The sequence below is a fragment of the Lissotriton helveticus genome, chromosome 3_1 (assembly GCF_964261635.1).
Source record: "Lissotriton helveticus chromosome 3_1, aLisHel1.1, whole genome shotgun sequence".
Lineage (NCBI taxonomy): Eukaryota > Metazoa > Chordata > Amphibia > Caudata > Salamandridae > Lissotriton > Lissotriton helveticus.
In genome coordinates, this window is record NC_136061.1 from 117,932,692 (window position 1) to 117,949,650 (window position 16,959).

Below are 16,959 nucleotides of genomic sequence, written 5' to 3' on the forward strand. Positions count from 1 at the left end.
ATACCCTTACAGAAGTCACAGCTGTTAACACGGCCCATCAGCCCACATCCCGGAGGCTGGGCGGCGCAACGTTTATCAATCCGTCGAACATATTATATGGTTATCATTTCGGGCTTTCCATGACAAGTCGGTAACCTGCATTTTATTATTTAGGACCCTCCCTCCCCCCCCAACTGTGCCTAGTATAACTGAGATAACATACCCCAACATATAAATTGCCACATCCTACCCTGTTAGCACCACAGTTTTGCTACCTCCATCCGACTGTCGGAGTCTCGCACAACACCACCTCCCCCCTCCCGATGTTTCCCCATAGAGCATTCCATTTCCAGTCCTTCTGTTTAGTTCCTCCTTGGTACTACAAACCTCTCCCCTCTATGTCTTTACCGGGTCGTATTTGGTCTCAAACCTGTCGATTGCCCTCCACACTCGGCCTATCACACCTCATTGCCCTCCCTCAAGACTATGATATTGTCTCCATTTTGCCCAGACTCTCCGGAACTTTTTGGGGCACCCTCTCGCCTTGTACGTTACCCTTTCCGCCGCCATGTAGAGATCTAGACCCCTTCGCCATTCCTCTGTGTCTGGTGTCTCTGCGGCCCCCCAGTGTTTCGCTATGTCTCTCTTGGCTATCACTAGTGCTAATACCAGAAATATGAGTTGGTCGCGCGGCAGGTCCACTTCGTTCGTCATGCCCAGCAACGCCAGTTTTGGATCTCGCGCTAAGTCTACCCCTAGGACTTCCCCCAGTTCCGTGAAGATGAGTGTCCAGTATCTTTGTATGTGATCGCAAGACCATATAGTGTGGTAAAAATCCCCTATCTGTTTTCGACATCTGAGACACGTGGGGTCAGTTATTTTCCCGGTTTTGAGGAGACGTACTCTATCAAAGTATGTCCTGTGGAGCACGTTCAACTGAATGGGCCTCAGTCTTGACTTAATCGCTACCTCGCGTGGGTGCATCAGGACTATCTCCCAATCTAAATCTTCCATCTCCCCCACTTCCGCCTCCCACAATCCTCTTAGTTTTGTTAAGTCTCCTAGCATATTATTTGTTAGTGTCTTGTATGTGAGTGAGACCGCCTGGTGTGTTACCTGTTCCTGCAGGAGTCTGCCCTCCAGTGGCGCGTATTCTGGCAAGTCCGTGAGTGTAATGTGTTGGGCTCTCCATGCATGTGCCAATTGTGTATGTTTGAAAAGTTGCAAGTGGTGTAGACCATATTCCACCTGTAGCATGTTGAACGATTTCAGTGTACCCTTACATATGACATCCCCTATATGTGAGATGCCAATGTCGTCCCATCTTTGGAACCCCTTCAGTTTGTTTAATTCCGTCAACCAATGGCAATGCCACAACGGCGTCTGTCTTGTCGGTCTCCTCTCCCATCCCATACGTTTAGTAGCTCGTGTCCACCCCCACAATGTAATCAATGTCGCCGGTAGGAGCGACCTCCGCACCTTTCCCCCATATAGGTAATGGAGTACGTTACGTGGTGACAACTTTTGCCGTTCCAGCGCGTACGTCGGGTGGTCGGCCGGGGCGTGAATCCAGTCGTTTATGGGTGTCAGGTGTTCCGCCCAGTAGTACGCCTCTAGATTGGGCAGGGAGATCCCCCCACTATACTGGTGCCGTTGGAGTGTCTGGAGGGCAATACGTGGTTGTTTCCCCAACCACAGGAAAGAACGTAGGTCTGCATGGATTTTGGATATTGCGGTGGCCGGGAGTGGATAATACTCATTTTGGAGTGCATAGAGGAACTTGGGGAGTGTAATCATTTTATACATCGCCGCCCTGCCTAACAGGGTGAGCGGCAACTGCCTCCATCTGGTCATGTCCTCTATTGCTTCGGTCAGGACTCTTTCCACATTTCTGCTGAATGAGAGCGCCCTGTCTAGTGTGACATACACCCCCAGGTATTGAAACCCCTCAGTAGTGGTAAGCAGTTGTTCAGGCAAGATCCCCCAAATGTCGGCCCCTCGTGGATCATAGAGTACTGATTTGTTCCAGTTGATGGTGTGACCCGCTCTTGCGCCAAAGCCTTCCAATTCCCTGAATAACTCCGGGACCGAGCTCTCGGGCTCGGTTATGTACAACAGCACATCGTCTGCATACAACGATATTTTTTCCTGCGTTCCCCCGGGCTCCCCCCATGAGAAGCCGTGTATGTCCGGGTTCTGTCGAATCTTGGCCGCCAGGACCTCAATCGTGAGTGTGAATAGTAAGGGAGACAGTGGGCACCCCTGTCTCGTGCCTCTGGAGACCCGGAATTCTCGTGACAGCCTGCCATTCACCCGTACGCGGGCTGTCGGTGCCGTATATAGTAGCTCTACCCATCCCTGGAATTTTGGGCCCAGGCCGAACCGTTGGAGCGCCGCCATAAGAAAAGGCCAATGCACTGCATCAAACGCTTTTTCCGCGTCTAAGGATAGAAACCAGTGGGGTTTCTCCCTGTCTTTGACTTCTTGTAGCCAATTGTGTGTGCGTCTCAGGTTTAGCTTAGTCGCTCTGTCTGGCAAAAATCCGGATTGGTACGCATGTATGAGATCTGGAATCACCGACCTCAAGAGAGTCGCCAAGACCGTTGCCAATATCTTCACCTCAATGTTGAGGAGTGAAATAGGGCAATACGAGGCACATTCATCTGTGGGCTTGCCCTTTTTGTGAATCGGGACAATGATGGCCCGAGCGAGGTCTGGCGGGAGGCGTCCTTCGTGGTAGGACTCTGTACACAGGGCTTTTAGGTGGCGCGTCAACAGATCTGCTGTTCGTTTAAAGAATTCCGCTGGGAATCCGTTAGGCCCCGGTGTCCTCCCTGTTTTCAGTTTATTCACGGCCTCAGAGATTTCATCGAGTGTGATGTCTGCCTCCAATGCCAATATAGATTCAGTGGCTAATGTGGGTAAATCCACCCCCCCCCCCCATGTATTGTAGTGCCTCCTCGTCCGTTCCGAGGTCTCTTGCCGCATAGAAGCATTCATAATGAGACGCAAAAGCGTCGGCTATCTCCTGTTCGGTGCACACCAGGTCGCCATCTAACCGTCTAATCCGTTCCACCCATCTCGCTGCCCTTTCCTTCCTGCTCAACCAGGCTAGGAGCTTACCCGATTTGTCGCCCACATCGTATAGACGATGGAGGGTCGCCAATGCTTGTGTCCGTGCTTCGTTAGAGACAATCTCTTTAAATTCCCGCTGCTTGTCTAGCAAGTTTCTTAGAACACCCTCTTCCTTGCGTGTCTGATATTCCTCTTCTAAGCGTAATATTTTGGCTTCCAAATCCGCTATCCCTGCCTGGTGTTTCTTACGTTCGTCCCTTAATCTACTCTGTGCCCTATCCCGCAGAACCGGTTTCATTGCCTCCCAAAAGGTTATCCCGGAGTCCACCGTGCCTTCGTTCTCCGCCACGTATACCCTAACGTCAGCCCTAAGTCCTCTTATGATCTCTGGCTTCTGGAGATCCCACGCTGCCAGGCGCCATTCCGAACCTTTCCTCCCTCTGTCTGCCCCCACCTTTGCATATAGCGGCGAGTGATCCGAGATTCCCCTCGCTTTATAAGTCACCTCGTCCCCCGCCGCGAGGTATTGTCTGGCTATAAAGATGTAATCCAGTCTTGAGAATACTCTATGTGCCCCGGAATAGAAGGAGTATGCCTCTCGGGTAGGGTGTCGCCATCGCCATATATCTGTGAGGCCCAGGTTGGCCATGTGTTGTGACAGCGCTGTTCTCTCCCCTCCCCTATGTGTTGGCCCTGTGCGGTCTAGTTCCTCTGACATAACGTCGTTAAAGTCACCCCCCACTATTTGCAATGTGTCTGCCGTTTCTAGGAGGATGGATGCAATCTCCTTGTGTGTGCGTGCCTGAAGTTTCGGTGGAGCATAGACCGAGATTACTGTGTATGTTTGCCTCCTCCACACCCCCTGCACACCTGCATATGTGCCCTGCGGGTCATGCCATGTACGTGTCGTGGTAAACGGAAATGCTTTGTTTATCAGTACAGCTACTCCTCTTGAGTCTTGCGTATACCCCGCATGCGCCAGGACCGCATACCTCCCTCTCGCTATAAAAGTACATTTTTCCCCTCTCAGGTGTGTCTCCTGTAGGAGGACAAAATCCGGCGCCACCCTCTTGATGTACGCATTCACTAGTCCCCTCTTTATTCTGGATCCCAGGCCGTTTACATTCCACGTGAGGATTGATACCCCCCCTTTCTTCCTGTCGTGGTTCAGTTAGTGTACCTGCCATAGTGTAGAGTGGTTCCCATGTTCTGTTGGCATCTGAGGTCGGTGCCAGTAGTGGTGCTGCAACTCGTCTGATTGTGGCTGTCCCCCCCCCCCCATCCCGCCTCCCCCCCCCCTGCCCCAACTTGTAGAACTTTTTCCCCCCAGTGACCCCCCCCCCCCTCCCCACCTCCCTCCCCTTCCAGACTCATCCCCACAGAGGACCGAGCTTTCAGTAGGAGTCGGTCTGTCGCCCACCCTCTCCCGCCCACTATTCAGTTATGACGCACTGTTCCCGCCTCGGCAGGATAAGATATAACAGTGTAGCCGGGTTGTACTCCCAGGCGCAACTTCAACCAAACTACAAAACTTTGAAGAAGACTTAAAACTGTCTACCAAGTCCCAAAAAATAAGAATGAAAGAATAAAAGCAAATAAAGGGGTGTTGACAACTTGCGTGCTGCCGTTTGTCCCGGCCGACGTCCCATCTGGTCCACTTCAACAATGTTCAAGAGTGAGAGTCTTGAGTAGCTGTTTCTGTCCCACTATTCTTGTCGGAGTTCTCTTGCTCCATGTCGCGTATCACAGTCACTAAGGGGTGGACGGAGCTCCGAGGGTCGTCCATTTCATCTTCCTCAGCTTCCATGTCTCTAGGTTCTGCTTCTTCTTCGCCATCCCCCTCTGAGCAAGTCTGTTTTTGTGCCCCTCGTAGTCGTGGGTCCGCTGTGCCAGAGGCCCCGGGGGACTCCGATCTCCCCCTCCTACCTCCCGCCGCTGCGCGAGCTCGATAGGGGGTTCCCGTGGTACGAGCGCATATCCTTCTGGATGTCCGTCTTTGCTGTTTCGGCAGGCCCCATTGCGTCTTTTCTCTCACTGTTCTCTCCAATACCTCGCGACCTGCTGCTTCCCTGCCATTGAAGATCGGTCTCTCTTCGAGCCACTGCCAGGCATCCTCCGGGTGGGTGAAGAAAATAGCTTTTTCTTTATAGATGACTTTAAGTTTTGCCGGGAAGAGCAACATGTAGGTGATGTGCATGGATCGGAGTTTAGTTTTTACCGAATCAAAGGACCGTCTCTGCTTCTGTACCTCCTGACTATAGTCCGGGAAGATCATGATATTGGCGTTTTCCAGCCGTATGTCACCTAGCTTTCTCGCCTCCCGTAGTATCAAATCTCTGTCAGCAAAATTGAGGAAACGTGCGATCACCGGCCTCGGTCTCGCGCCCTCCGGAGGTTTCGCCAGCAACGCTCTGTGTGCTCTCTCAATTACAAAGCACGTCGAGAATTTTGCCCCTGGGAAGGTTTCCTTGAGCCATGTGTGTACGAACGCCGCCATGTTGTTCCCTTCGATTCCTTCTCTAAATCCTACAAATCGTAGGTTGTTGCGACGTGCCCTGTTTTCGGCATCATCAACCTTCCATAACAGCTGTCTGTGTGATGCTTGGAGTTCTGCCATGTCTTTCCGGATCGTTGTGATCGAGTCCTCCGCTTCCCCGATGCGTGATTCCGTCTCCGTTACTCTGGCTGAGAGGTTCCTGAAATCCTGGCGCAGGAGGGTGACCTCGGATCCCACTTCGCCTATTTTCACTTCCAGTGCCGCCCGGGATTCTTGAATGTCTGTTCTTGACGCCTGGATTGCTGCAAGTAGTGTTCCCGCATCTATGTGCCCTTCCGACGTTGGGTCTGGGTTCCCCTTGGCCTGCCGTGGCGCTGCAAAATTGTCCATAGGTCCCTGTTTCGGTGGTCTGGGCAGCGGATTATTTTTCCCCATGTTCGCTGTTGTGGATCTGTGCCACCAGGCTGCCGCCGTGTGTGTCTCGCACTGTTAGTGCCGTCGTGGGGATCCCCTGTCTGGTCCCCCCGGCCCCGGGGAGTGCCCGGTGTGTCCTCCGGTTTCCTGTCCCTGCCTTTCTCTGCCAGAGTTCTACTGTTGCCGCTGTAGGCCCAGTCGTCTCCGCCTGCTACAGGTCTGATTGCCCCGCAGGAACCTGTCGAGAGGTAGTGTCGCCTCGTGCCGCTCTTCAATGGTCGCTCCCGTGCCGTCGTTCTCCCTCTGTTCGTGGATCCCGACCATTAGATGTCTGTGCTCCAGCGACTGCCTCTTAAGGATGTGTGGTGGCGGTGCGACGGCTCAGCAGATCCCTTCGTGCAGTGGTCCCGAGCACATCCCCCCCCGCGGATCTGCTGGAATCCAGGACCGCTACCCAGTCTTTTGATGCGTGTGCCCCTTCACTTGGGGGCCTGACTTCTGGCCAATCAAGCCGTCCACAGTATGCGGCATGTGCTCTGTCCCTTTCGTTGAGTCCTCTCTGCCTCTCCGGGTGTGTGGGAGGACCCACCGTGCCCCTACCCTCTCACCCAGTGACCACCGCTCACTGCGTCTCCCACCCTGGTGTTGCCGTCTCCGGGTCCCGCCTGACCTTGTGTCCAGGATCTAACAGTGCCGTGTGGATGGCGCTCCTGGTGTACACCGCCTTCCGTCTCCACTTGCAATCTCAATAGCGGCGGTTATGTGTGGGTGGGTCGGCGATGCGTCGCCTCGGCTCCGGCTGCTCTGGGTCGCGCTGTATGTATACCAGCCAGACCCTCCCTTCACGTGTGCCTAGTTATCGGCGGGGCGCCACGGCCGCCATCATCGTGTAGTGTTCGCCTGGGCTGCCGGGGGGGGGGGGTGTGGGGGTGGGGCTCCTCACCCACCGTCGCGGGTATTTTTAGGGTCCAGTCGGGTGTCTCTCACGTTAATGCGGTGTCTGTTCCTCAGTTTGCCACTTTCAGGGTCTCTCCCTTCATTTATCGCCGTCCCCGGGTCAGTCCGCCATCTTGGTAAAGTACTCCCGGCTGCCGGCGCTCGATGAGGGGGACTGCGCTCTACTGGGGATCTGCAGTCCTGCTCGATTTACCCCAATGGTCGCCCCCGGCGCTCCGCTTACTGTTGACCGGCGCCGTGTCTTCAGTCGATACCTCCAGCGTCCTCCGGTCTGCCGAGCCGGTCGCCAGGTCAGTCCGCCATCTTGTGTGGATGCCGCCGGGCTCCGGAGCCTTGCCCTGTCGGGGAATCGCCGCGGTTCCTCTGTGCCCCCGGTCTGTTACTGCCCCGGAGTAAACGTTTATGCCTTTTGTTGTCCCCCTCTCCTCAGCCTCACGAACGCGGTCCACAGCCCATGGCCGCCATGTTGCCGCGCTAGGTCTCTTTCCAGCCGCCGGCCAAACTCCTGTGTTCAGGCTCCGGGGTCGCTTTCACCTCCGTCCGCCTTGCCCAGTCTGCTCCAGGCAGTCCGTTACACGTTTCCCGTTAAGTTGGTGGACCGTGGCAGTAGTAGAAGTCGGATAATGTTTTTTGTCGGCCGGGAGCTCCCGGGCTACACGTCTAGCACGGCATGCTGTTGGCCACGCCCCCCGCTTTGGGAAAATATTGATATGGTAATAATGCCCTGTAGATCGATGGCAGCAAGATAATATCTGCAATCATGGCCATGATTTATTGAAGTGTATGCATCCTTAGATGACTCGTCTTTACCCAAGTATTGAACTTTTTGAGTTCCAGGACTGGCCTGTAATCTCCTGATCCCTTTTGTTCTAAAACATTAATACCAGGGCAACGGCGGCCACTACTGCCTTGGGACGCAGCGTTCCCATGCAGGACATTTGTCAGGTAGCTACGTGGGCCTCGCTGCACACGTTTACCAAACATTATTGCCTTGACAGTCGGGTCCAGATAGACGGCTTCTTTGGCCGTTCTGTTCTCCGTGACTTTCTCGTGTCATCTTGTTCGCAGGGGTATCTATTTTAAGGGAATATATGATGTTATCCCGCATTCCTTCATCCCGCATACCAACACTCCTCATTTTTTGCAACGCGGGACAATTACTCCGCAAAGCCATAATTCCTCAAACTATTACAACGCATATTACTTTAGCACGCATGCGATTACAATGCAAATGCATGTGTGATGCAGTCTATACTTTGTAAAAGTACTTAATAAAAAATATATACATATATACACATGCCTTTCGTGCTAGGAAGGTTTCCATGACAATCCACGTAGGCTGCTGTCAAGCCAATCACATGTATATAATGCACTTCATGTGGAAAGATGTTGGGAAGAAGGCGGTTTTGCCGCCGAAACGCGTCAAGTCCATCGTATGGAATAAACTTTTTCTTAAATACATTGATCCCACGGTGTCAGCGCCTGATTTAAACATGAAGGAATTCAGGATTGGAATCGATATATATATATATTTTTTTTGTTGTTAAAATAAAACCTTTTTCCTTAAATGTTATTATTTATATGTATAAAGATATTAATATTACCTATATATATTTTTATATATATTTAATTATTTTATTTCCCTCTACACCCTAAAAACTAATCCCACCCTAGTCCCTTTAAATACCCCTGCACCCCATAATCATAACCCACCCGTACTCCTTAAAATACCCCAGCACCCTTAAACACTAACCCATCCTGACCCTAAAAATACCCCTGTACCCCAAAACCCAAACCTAGCCCTTAACCCTAAAAATACCCCTGTACCCTAAAACTTGGCCCTGAACCCTAAAAATATCCCTGTACCCCATAACCCAAACCTAGCCCTGAACCCTGAAAATACCCCTGTATCCCAAAACCCAAACCTAGCCAGGAACCGTATAAATATCCCTGTACTCCAAAACCCAAACCTAGCCCTGAACCCTAAAAATACCCCTGTACCCAAAAACCCAAACCTATCCCTGAACCCTAAAAAATACCCCTGTACCCCATAACGCAAACCCACCCTTAAAATACCCCTGAACCCCTAAAACATATACCCCAACACCCCCAAACTAAAACCATATACTTACCTTAAACTTGAATATTAAAAACATGTGCTTTTACCATTCATGCTTTTACAACGAATTGCGGAGTAATGGTACTTTCGTTGTAATGGTATGCGGAATTAAAGTTGCGTTGTAAAGGTGTTTTACCATTCTACGGTAAGGAAGCTATCACTAACACGTCTCTTTCAGATGCACAAGTTACTACTTGTGTAACGATATATCTGTAAGAGACATTAGTTTGTGATAGATTCCTTACCCCCCGCCCATCCTCCCCATGCTGCGAACTGATTTCTAGGGTTAAGGTCATCCCTTTCAGGGCCCTAGTTTCATGGCACCAGTAGTCTGTTTTTTGCATGGCTCTCCGTTCCTGATGCGGAAAGTTGTGTACAGAACTGACGTCCGCTCGCATGTGTGGCGCCAAAGTAGTCTCCGTGACGTCATCTTGTCTCTTACGACGCCAGCTACGGACGTGGAGCTGCACGACGCTACCTGCCGACGCGCAGGGGTACTGCTGACAAAAACTTTCCGGATCCAGTCTGATGCCTGGGGATATTCTAAGGTAGGGAATCTTTCACTAACTAATTGGCCAGGGTGCCTGACACCAGACCACAGAGTTCACGGTTTGATCCCCGGCTCCAGCGGCAGGTTAGCCCAGCACTATGTGACTCTGGGCTATAGCTTGCTTAATCTTCCCGACGGCCCCCAGCGCCGGGACACCTCCGTCGGAGGTAGCTGTCTGCTTTACAAATGCTGGCATTTACATTTGCATAAGTAGTAACTTGTGCGTCATGGAGTTAAAAAAAAACTGGATTTGGGGGAGGGGCTTTTAAGGAACCGTTTGGAATTGATTGGTGTGTCAAAGAGGCACAGACACCTCACATTGGAAGTAATGTGTGATACTTGGAGGGCAGTTAGGAAGGGGTGCTGAAAGACATGGCAGAGGTACGCACAACGGCGACATGGACCAGAATCCAAACGAATTCAGAAAGTTAAGTGTGGAGCAGAGAAGAGACAACAGAATTTACTTGGAATGTTGAGGTTGTGAAATAAACTGTGTTTGAGTGGCAAGAGATCAAGTTAAAGGCTGCAAGAGCAGTCCTGAAGGGGAAAGAGTCCATGTAAATAAACTGGTGGGGGCAAACGACCGAGAAAGCTATTTGGGAAGTATTTGGAGGCTTATCATTTAACTTTTTAGTTGCTCTCTTTTACAATGTACTTGTTTTTTGTACTGTCCAGAAAGAGTTTCTCAGCTCATTTTTTGTCACTAAATATAAATGATCATGGACAATATGGAGAGTAATTTATTTGCCTAATCTCCAATAAAGGCATGAATTTCCCCTTTATTCAATGTGCGTTCTATGTGCATGTTAACCCTTAGGCTTCACATCATGTAATGCTGCTAACCAAAATATCTATAAATAAATAATCAGTACTTTCGGGACCCAGAATGACTCCTAATTGTCAGAACTGTGCATTGATGATATTTAAATGTAGCTGAGGATAGAAAAAAATGGCATGTAATGTAGAACTCACGGGGAGAGATGATGGTGGATGAATGAGAGCAAAAGGGCAGACCAGTGATTAGAAGCAAGAGCACTGAGAATCTTGAGAACCAGAAAGAATGCGTAGATGGCACTGTGTGTAGACCTAAGGGCACAGGAGAGAGAGATAGCGAAAGAAAAACGAATACCTATATTTCGTGCTGGCATAGTGAAGATATAAGTCTTTAAATGTATCACGAGCTGCAAGCACAGCAATGAAAGTATTAATGACAGTATCCATTTTGTACAGTAAAGTGTTTAGATCCTCTAAAAATCTTACTGAATCGCAGATATATTTTGACAATGAAATATGACTTATTTTGTATTGTTACGTGTGATTATAAATATATTTCTAAATAACTGTGAAATGTGATGCAGACAAATCATTTTTAAGAAAGTTGAATGTAATCTTGTGATATTTGACTGTTGCTCGCAGGTGAAGTTCATCCACGACCGGTGCTCACCCATGCCAAAATATCGAGGTTTCTTCCATGGAGTGCGAGAGATCGTCCGAGAACAAGGTATGCAACAGTGCCTGTTCCTTCACTAGCCCTGCTTTCTTTACCAGAGATAAAGCTTAGATTGATGTACTGTAGCCAGGCTGGTACTATCAGGAAGGCTAAAGAAAGATAGCCATAGAGTGCGTTAATAGGTCCCCAGAGGTATGGTTGTGTGATTTTATTCAAAAAGCACAACTTGTTGATTACTAAATTGGGGAAACCATTTGTTCAAACGTGTTTTCTTGAAAGGCAAATTGCATTTACCAAATTTTTAGAAACAACGGAATACCTTTTATCTCCAAATTGTTTAAATTGATTGCAATAAGTTTTTTTTTTTTTAACAAACGATCACATCGATCCGTGTTTCCCTTGAATTTTTCTACTCTTCTCCAACTGCTGAACTGTTCTTTCTATTTAAAGTCACAGTATGCTACAAGGAACTTGTTTTTGAAACAGAGAAACTTAGTTATGAGTCGTACATGTGTAGCAAACTCAGGTGTATCAACAGAATATCACATTTAGTCATTGACTTGAATCAAAGGAAGGAAAAAAAGAAGAAGGAACACACGGAGAAGGTGTGGTTCTCAAAATCCGGACCCTGTTGTTTTCCCGATATCGAGGTCCGATACCCGTGTCACAAAATCTCAACGTACCAAGACGATTTTGGTGTCTATGAACCGATAATGATTAGGACATCATTTCTGTGTATTTGCGTGACAATCGAGGGTTGCCAACACCCCTAAATCACAGTTTCCGTCCCATCCCTTAAAACTCCATTTTGTGAACGGCATCCATCTTGCATCTTGCCCTCATGATAAGTCAATTAAAGGTCGAGCTTGATCCAAATAGACACGTCCACCTTTCGTGACTTTCCCCTGACCTGTTCCAACTGACTCCACTGCCTTCGGCCAGACCTGTTTGGGCAGCTCCCCGCCCAGTGGCCGAATACGATAGCATCAATACATAACATTCCACAAACCATTCACTACGTACAGACCATGCTTTCTGCAAACATGCACCTGTCCGCATTTCTTGTTTATGGCCAGTTTTATGACTGGGTTGTACCTTTCTTTATTGAGGTTTCATCGATATCTGATGGGAGTTCCAGGCCTAACTGGGTAATCTATCAACAAACTGGACATCCAAAGTATGGGCTTGCTTACATGACGTCGCTCTTTGTATTATTGTAGAAATGTGTATAGCCATATCATAAACTTAGGAATTCTTGCTTGCAGCTATATGTTTTGTATATAAGGAGACGGCTGGTTCTGTAAAAACGAACAGTCTCCCTAGAACCTACTCTCCGTGTGGTGTACTTCTGGGACACGTGTTACTTGGTAGCTACCAATAAAACTTGATCTTTGACTGCGACTAGAAGACTCCGTGTTTCTGTGGTCCGGAACAAGGGAGAACTCAGAGGTCTTCGGGTGTTATCCCCTGACACCAGCGGGTTCCTAAAAACCCGTTACCTCAGTTGGCGCCCAACGCGGGGCGATATCAAGCGGTGACGGTCCAAGCCAGATGTTCGTGAGGAGCTTCGTGTGAAAATTCCGGAGGACGGCCAGCCACTTCAGCGACCCCTGTATGTCGACGTGGTTCCGAAGGTCTTTGCTGCGAGGTTCCCCGCGTCCCGACGGCTACGAAGGACTGCTGCCCTGACTATCGCCTTGTTTTGGACCCAGTGATCCTTGGTAGAGCGAAACGATAGACGAGTCTTCTAGCGACGTCACAGATCTTCAAATACTTCAGTTAAGTATAAGTGGAGCGTCTCCCAGTCCTTAGTTTGTCCTTAGTTTTTGGTATCCTTGAGATACGACTTGATTTGGTACTTGCAAGCCCCAAAGCCGAAGGACTCGTGTATTCACGAGAAATATCGTAATAGATAATCCTTTGAAGTTTGAAGCTAGACTAGTGAGCGAAGATGCCTAGTTTTAGCAGACTTGGAAACTTGTTTTGTCTTGGTTGTAGTAAGGACTCCCGATTGGAGGATTCCTGTCCGGTTCCTCCAATTGGAACTCCAACGTATGAACTATATATAAAGCACGGCGTAGGTCCTATAACATATAACGAGGTATGGATAAAATACACCCGCAAGGATGGTGTTTTAAAATGGCCCCAATATGGTAGTTTCGACTCAGAAGTTTTAGATAACTTAGAGGTCAAACTGTTCAAGAAGAAAGCCCGGCCGGCGATGTTTGACTCTTTCCGCCTATGGCGCAAAGAAGCCAAACAGAAAGAAATAAGATTAGCAAAAAAGAATAAAAGAGGTTTGTCGATGGTACAAGCTGCCGTTGCATACAGAGATAACGAGGAAGAGCAGGAAAGCGAACAGATGCTTAGGAGCAAGAAACTAGCGATAGATAAATGTTACCCGATGCTGCCAAATAAGGGACAAGGTCAAGAGGAAGGATCCGAGAAAGATCCATTAATGTCCCACTTGTTAAATTCGCCACCACCCTATGCACAAAATGCCACAGCACCTCCGCAACCTTTAGTTGCACCTCTGGTAGCTGTTATACAGGCTCCTTTACAGCACTCACCAGCTGTTCTTCAGCTGGCTCCTGTTTCTCTGGTACAGCCCCCTCAAGGCTCACCGATCACATCTACTGCTCCTACTGTCCCTTCTAAAATTTCGCCTAGCGCACCTTCTAGTCTTTCTGATACTCGTTCTACGAACATTTCTGTTTCTGCTTTGCGTGACTCTGTTCTACCACCAGTTATTCCCCCACTTTCACCTTCCGTCTGGCATAAAATGGCCAGCATTGTTACTAACTTTCCTTCACCGCTTTTTCGGTCGCCTAAAACGACCCCTAACACGGAACGAAGACAATTACGAAGCCAAATGCCCGATTATCAGGAAAGAGAATCGTTGAATAAGTTAGCACGAAATTGGGCTATTGACACAGCAAGATATGATGTAGAGTCTGTCTTGAACGTTTTCCGTCAATGGGATGAACCAACGCAAAGATACGTCTTTGAGCAGATGTGTGTTTTCCTGTGTGAGGATTTGGAAGATAATGGTCAGAAGAGCAACCTGCAAGAGTTGTGTAGGTTACGATTTAAATTTGGGGAGGGTATGATAGTTGGTCCCGATGTTGAAAAAGCAGTTGAGATATTATTATCGCATCGAAGTACGGGTGGTAATTCTGGGTCATCCTCTGACAGTGGTACATCTAGCAGGAAAAGGGCGAGACAGTACCCGATGAGAGAGGTTCCTCCGGTGTGGAGGGAAGGTGATGCAAACGCAGTTCCACCGGTTCTGCCTCATTTCCAGCGTGTATGGTTACATGTCCCCTGGAAAAGATCAGAAGTTTTAGCACTCAAACAGACACTACCCGATCCCCGTAAAAACCCGACTGGGTATTATAAGGAGTTGTCCCAAACTGCAAGCTCATGTATAATGAATTTAGGGGATATAGACATGTTGTTTGGGAACGTTGTTCCACATCCTTTATGGAGTAAGATACGTCATACAGATCATGACCAAGAATTAGGTGACTCATGGGCGAACATTGCGACTACGGATGCTAGACAAGTCGGTGGTTTCAAGCCTGAGCCGTTAATAGCTGAACTTCCTGGTAGAATTATTGCGTACATGAAGACCATTATGCCTTAAGTACGCGTGAACTGGGACAAGCTATCCGCGTGCAAGCAAAAGAAAGACGAGAATGTGTCTGACTTTTTCACAAGATTTGAGGAAACTTTCACTGACCGTAGTGGTCAGGATATGGCTACCGAGGGTGGCCAAAGATTGTTTGTAGACAAATTTGTACATAATTTGCTTCCTGAACTGTGTGCTAAACTGAAAGATTCAGAGAGTGCTTGGGCTGTCTCTACGTCAGCGCAGATTTTAGCAACAGCCCAGTACTATGAAAATAGGCGTAAAGACGAGCTAGACAAAGCAGACAAAAAGACGAAAGATTTAAAAACTAAAGTTCTTCTCCAACAGGCCTATCCGCCCCGTATGGTTAGCCAGCCCAATTATCAACGGAATCAGCAGTATTCTAGAGACGCGCAAGGAAACGAGCTTTCCCATCAGCGTCCTACATATGGCCCGAATCAATGTGCGTATTGCAAAAAAGAAGGTCATTTTAAAGGTAATTGTCCGGCTCTTGCGCGACGTTTAAACGGTGCTCAAGGTGTAAGGGGAAGAGGTGTTCAGCATGCCCCTAGAGGTAGAGGCCGTGGAAATTTCACTCAGAATATAATTTCTTTTCCGCCTCAGAATTCCATGAATAGCTTTGACCAACAGAATAACGCATCGTCTAGGTCAGCTCAGTACTATGCTGACGACTACTACACCGAACACGACAATGAGGGTAATGATTGCTAGGACAGCCATGGACAAAGAGAGGGAGTTGTTTCAGTTCCAGTAGATCAGGATGGACCTTATGTCGAGGTAATTACCTCAGGAGTGTCAGAGCCATTTCTGCCGGATACGGGTGCTACAAAAAGTTCTATTATGCACTCAAAACTTCCTGGCGCACCTTTGTCTGGCGAAATAAATGTCTCAGTAGGCTTCTCTGGCGCCCCTGTTAGAAACCCGATCTCTAGTCCTATGTCCCTTTCTGTTGGCCCCTGTGAATTAGAAGCACCCCTCATTCTTACAACAGGTTGCGGTGAAAATTTGTTAGGATTGGATTTGCTAAAGAGGTTGTATGCGACTCTGTACTGTTCTCCCTCGGGAGTACAACTTACCTTAGGGAAAGAAGTCATTTCTCCAATGTACTTGTCAAAAGAAGGTATTCCAACCGAATTGTCATCACTTCCCGATATACTGTGGGCTAATGGTTCCAATGACGTAGGTCGTTTGGAGATAGCACCGTATGTCATAACTTTGAAAGCCAACGTCGGATTGCCACGTATTCCCCAATACAGAATATCTAACGAATGCGAGAAGGCATTATTAACGATCATTTATGATTTGATCGATAAAGATGTTATCGAAGAAACAGGGAACGTTTGTAACAGTCCAGTTTTACCGGTCTTAAAACGTACTGATCCTTCACAGCCCCCTGTGTATAGGTTTGTTATTGACCTCCGAGAAGTAAATAAGGTAGTTATCCCGCAGTTTCCAGTCGTCCCCGACATTACCGCTTTATTGACAATGGTTCCAGCTTCAGCAGACTGGTTCTCGGTGATTGACCTGAAGAACGCTTTCTTCAGCATCCCGATCGCCGAAGAGAGTAGAGACCTTTTCGGCTTCAATTTAGGAGGACGAAGCTTCCGCTTCAAATGCGCTCCTCAAGGCTACTGCGAAAGCCCATCGATATTCAGTCAGGCTCTGAAAACACAACTAGACACAATTGTGCTGCCAGATGGGTCAACTTTAATCCAGTACGTAGACGATCTACTGATCACTGCAGACACTGAAGAGATTTGCAAGGAAGCTACGTTGTCGCTATTGCGTCACTTATGTGACATGAAGCACAAAGTCTCCCTTTCAAAACTGCAATTTTGTCGACAAGAAGTAACCTACCTAGGTCACATCTTATCGAAGGAGGGAAGGAGACTGACACCAGAAAGAATACAGGCAATTACAGAACTAAGTGCCCCAAGGACACAGAGAGAGATTCAAGCCTTCTTGGGCATTACATCGTACTGTAGACAATGGATACCGAATTTCTCACTACTAGCCAAGCCCTTGCTGGCACTACTCCGCAAAGACACGCCTAATCCTATGCCTTGGTCTGAAGATTGTCAGACGAGTTTCCACGAGTTGCGTGATGCATTGTGTTCGGCTCCTGTGTTGGGAAACCCCAACTACAGTAAGCCTTTTACATTGTATGTCCACGAAAAAGAAGGTTGTGCATTATCAGTCTTAACGCAACTCTTTGGGGACAAACAGCGCCCATGCGCGTATTTTTCGGCAACTCTGGATCCTGTGG

General features: G+C 48.5%; 1 protein-coding gene across 1 annotated transcript in view; it reads left to right on the forward strand.

Moving 5' to 3' along the window:
* LOC144822165 (tricarboxylate transport protein, mitochondrial-like) overlaps window positions 1–16,959 on the forward strand; it is a 224,103-nt gene that overhangs the window by 167,706 nt on the left and 39,438 nt on the right. The window contains exon 5 of the mRNA XM_078679338.1: window positions 11,008–11,092. Coding sequence (XP_078535464.1) covers window positions 11,008–11,092 — 85 coding nt within the window. The remainder of the gene's footprint in view (window positions 1–11,007; window positions 11,093–16,959) is intronic.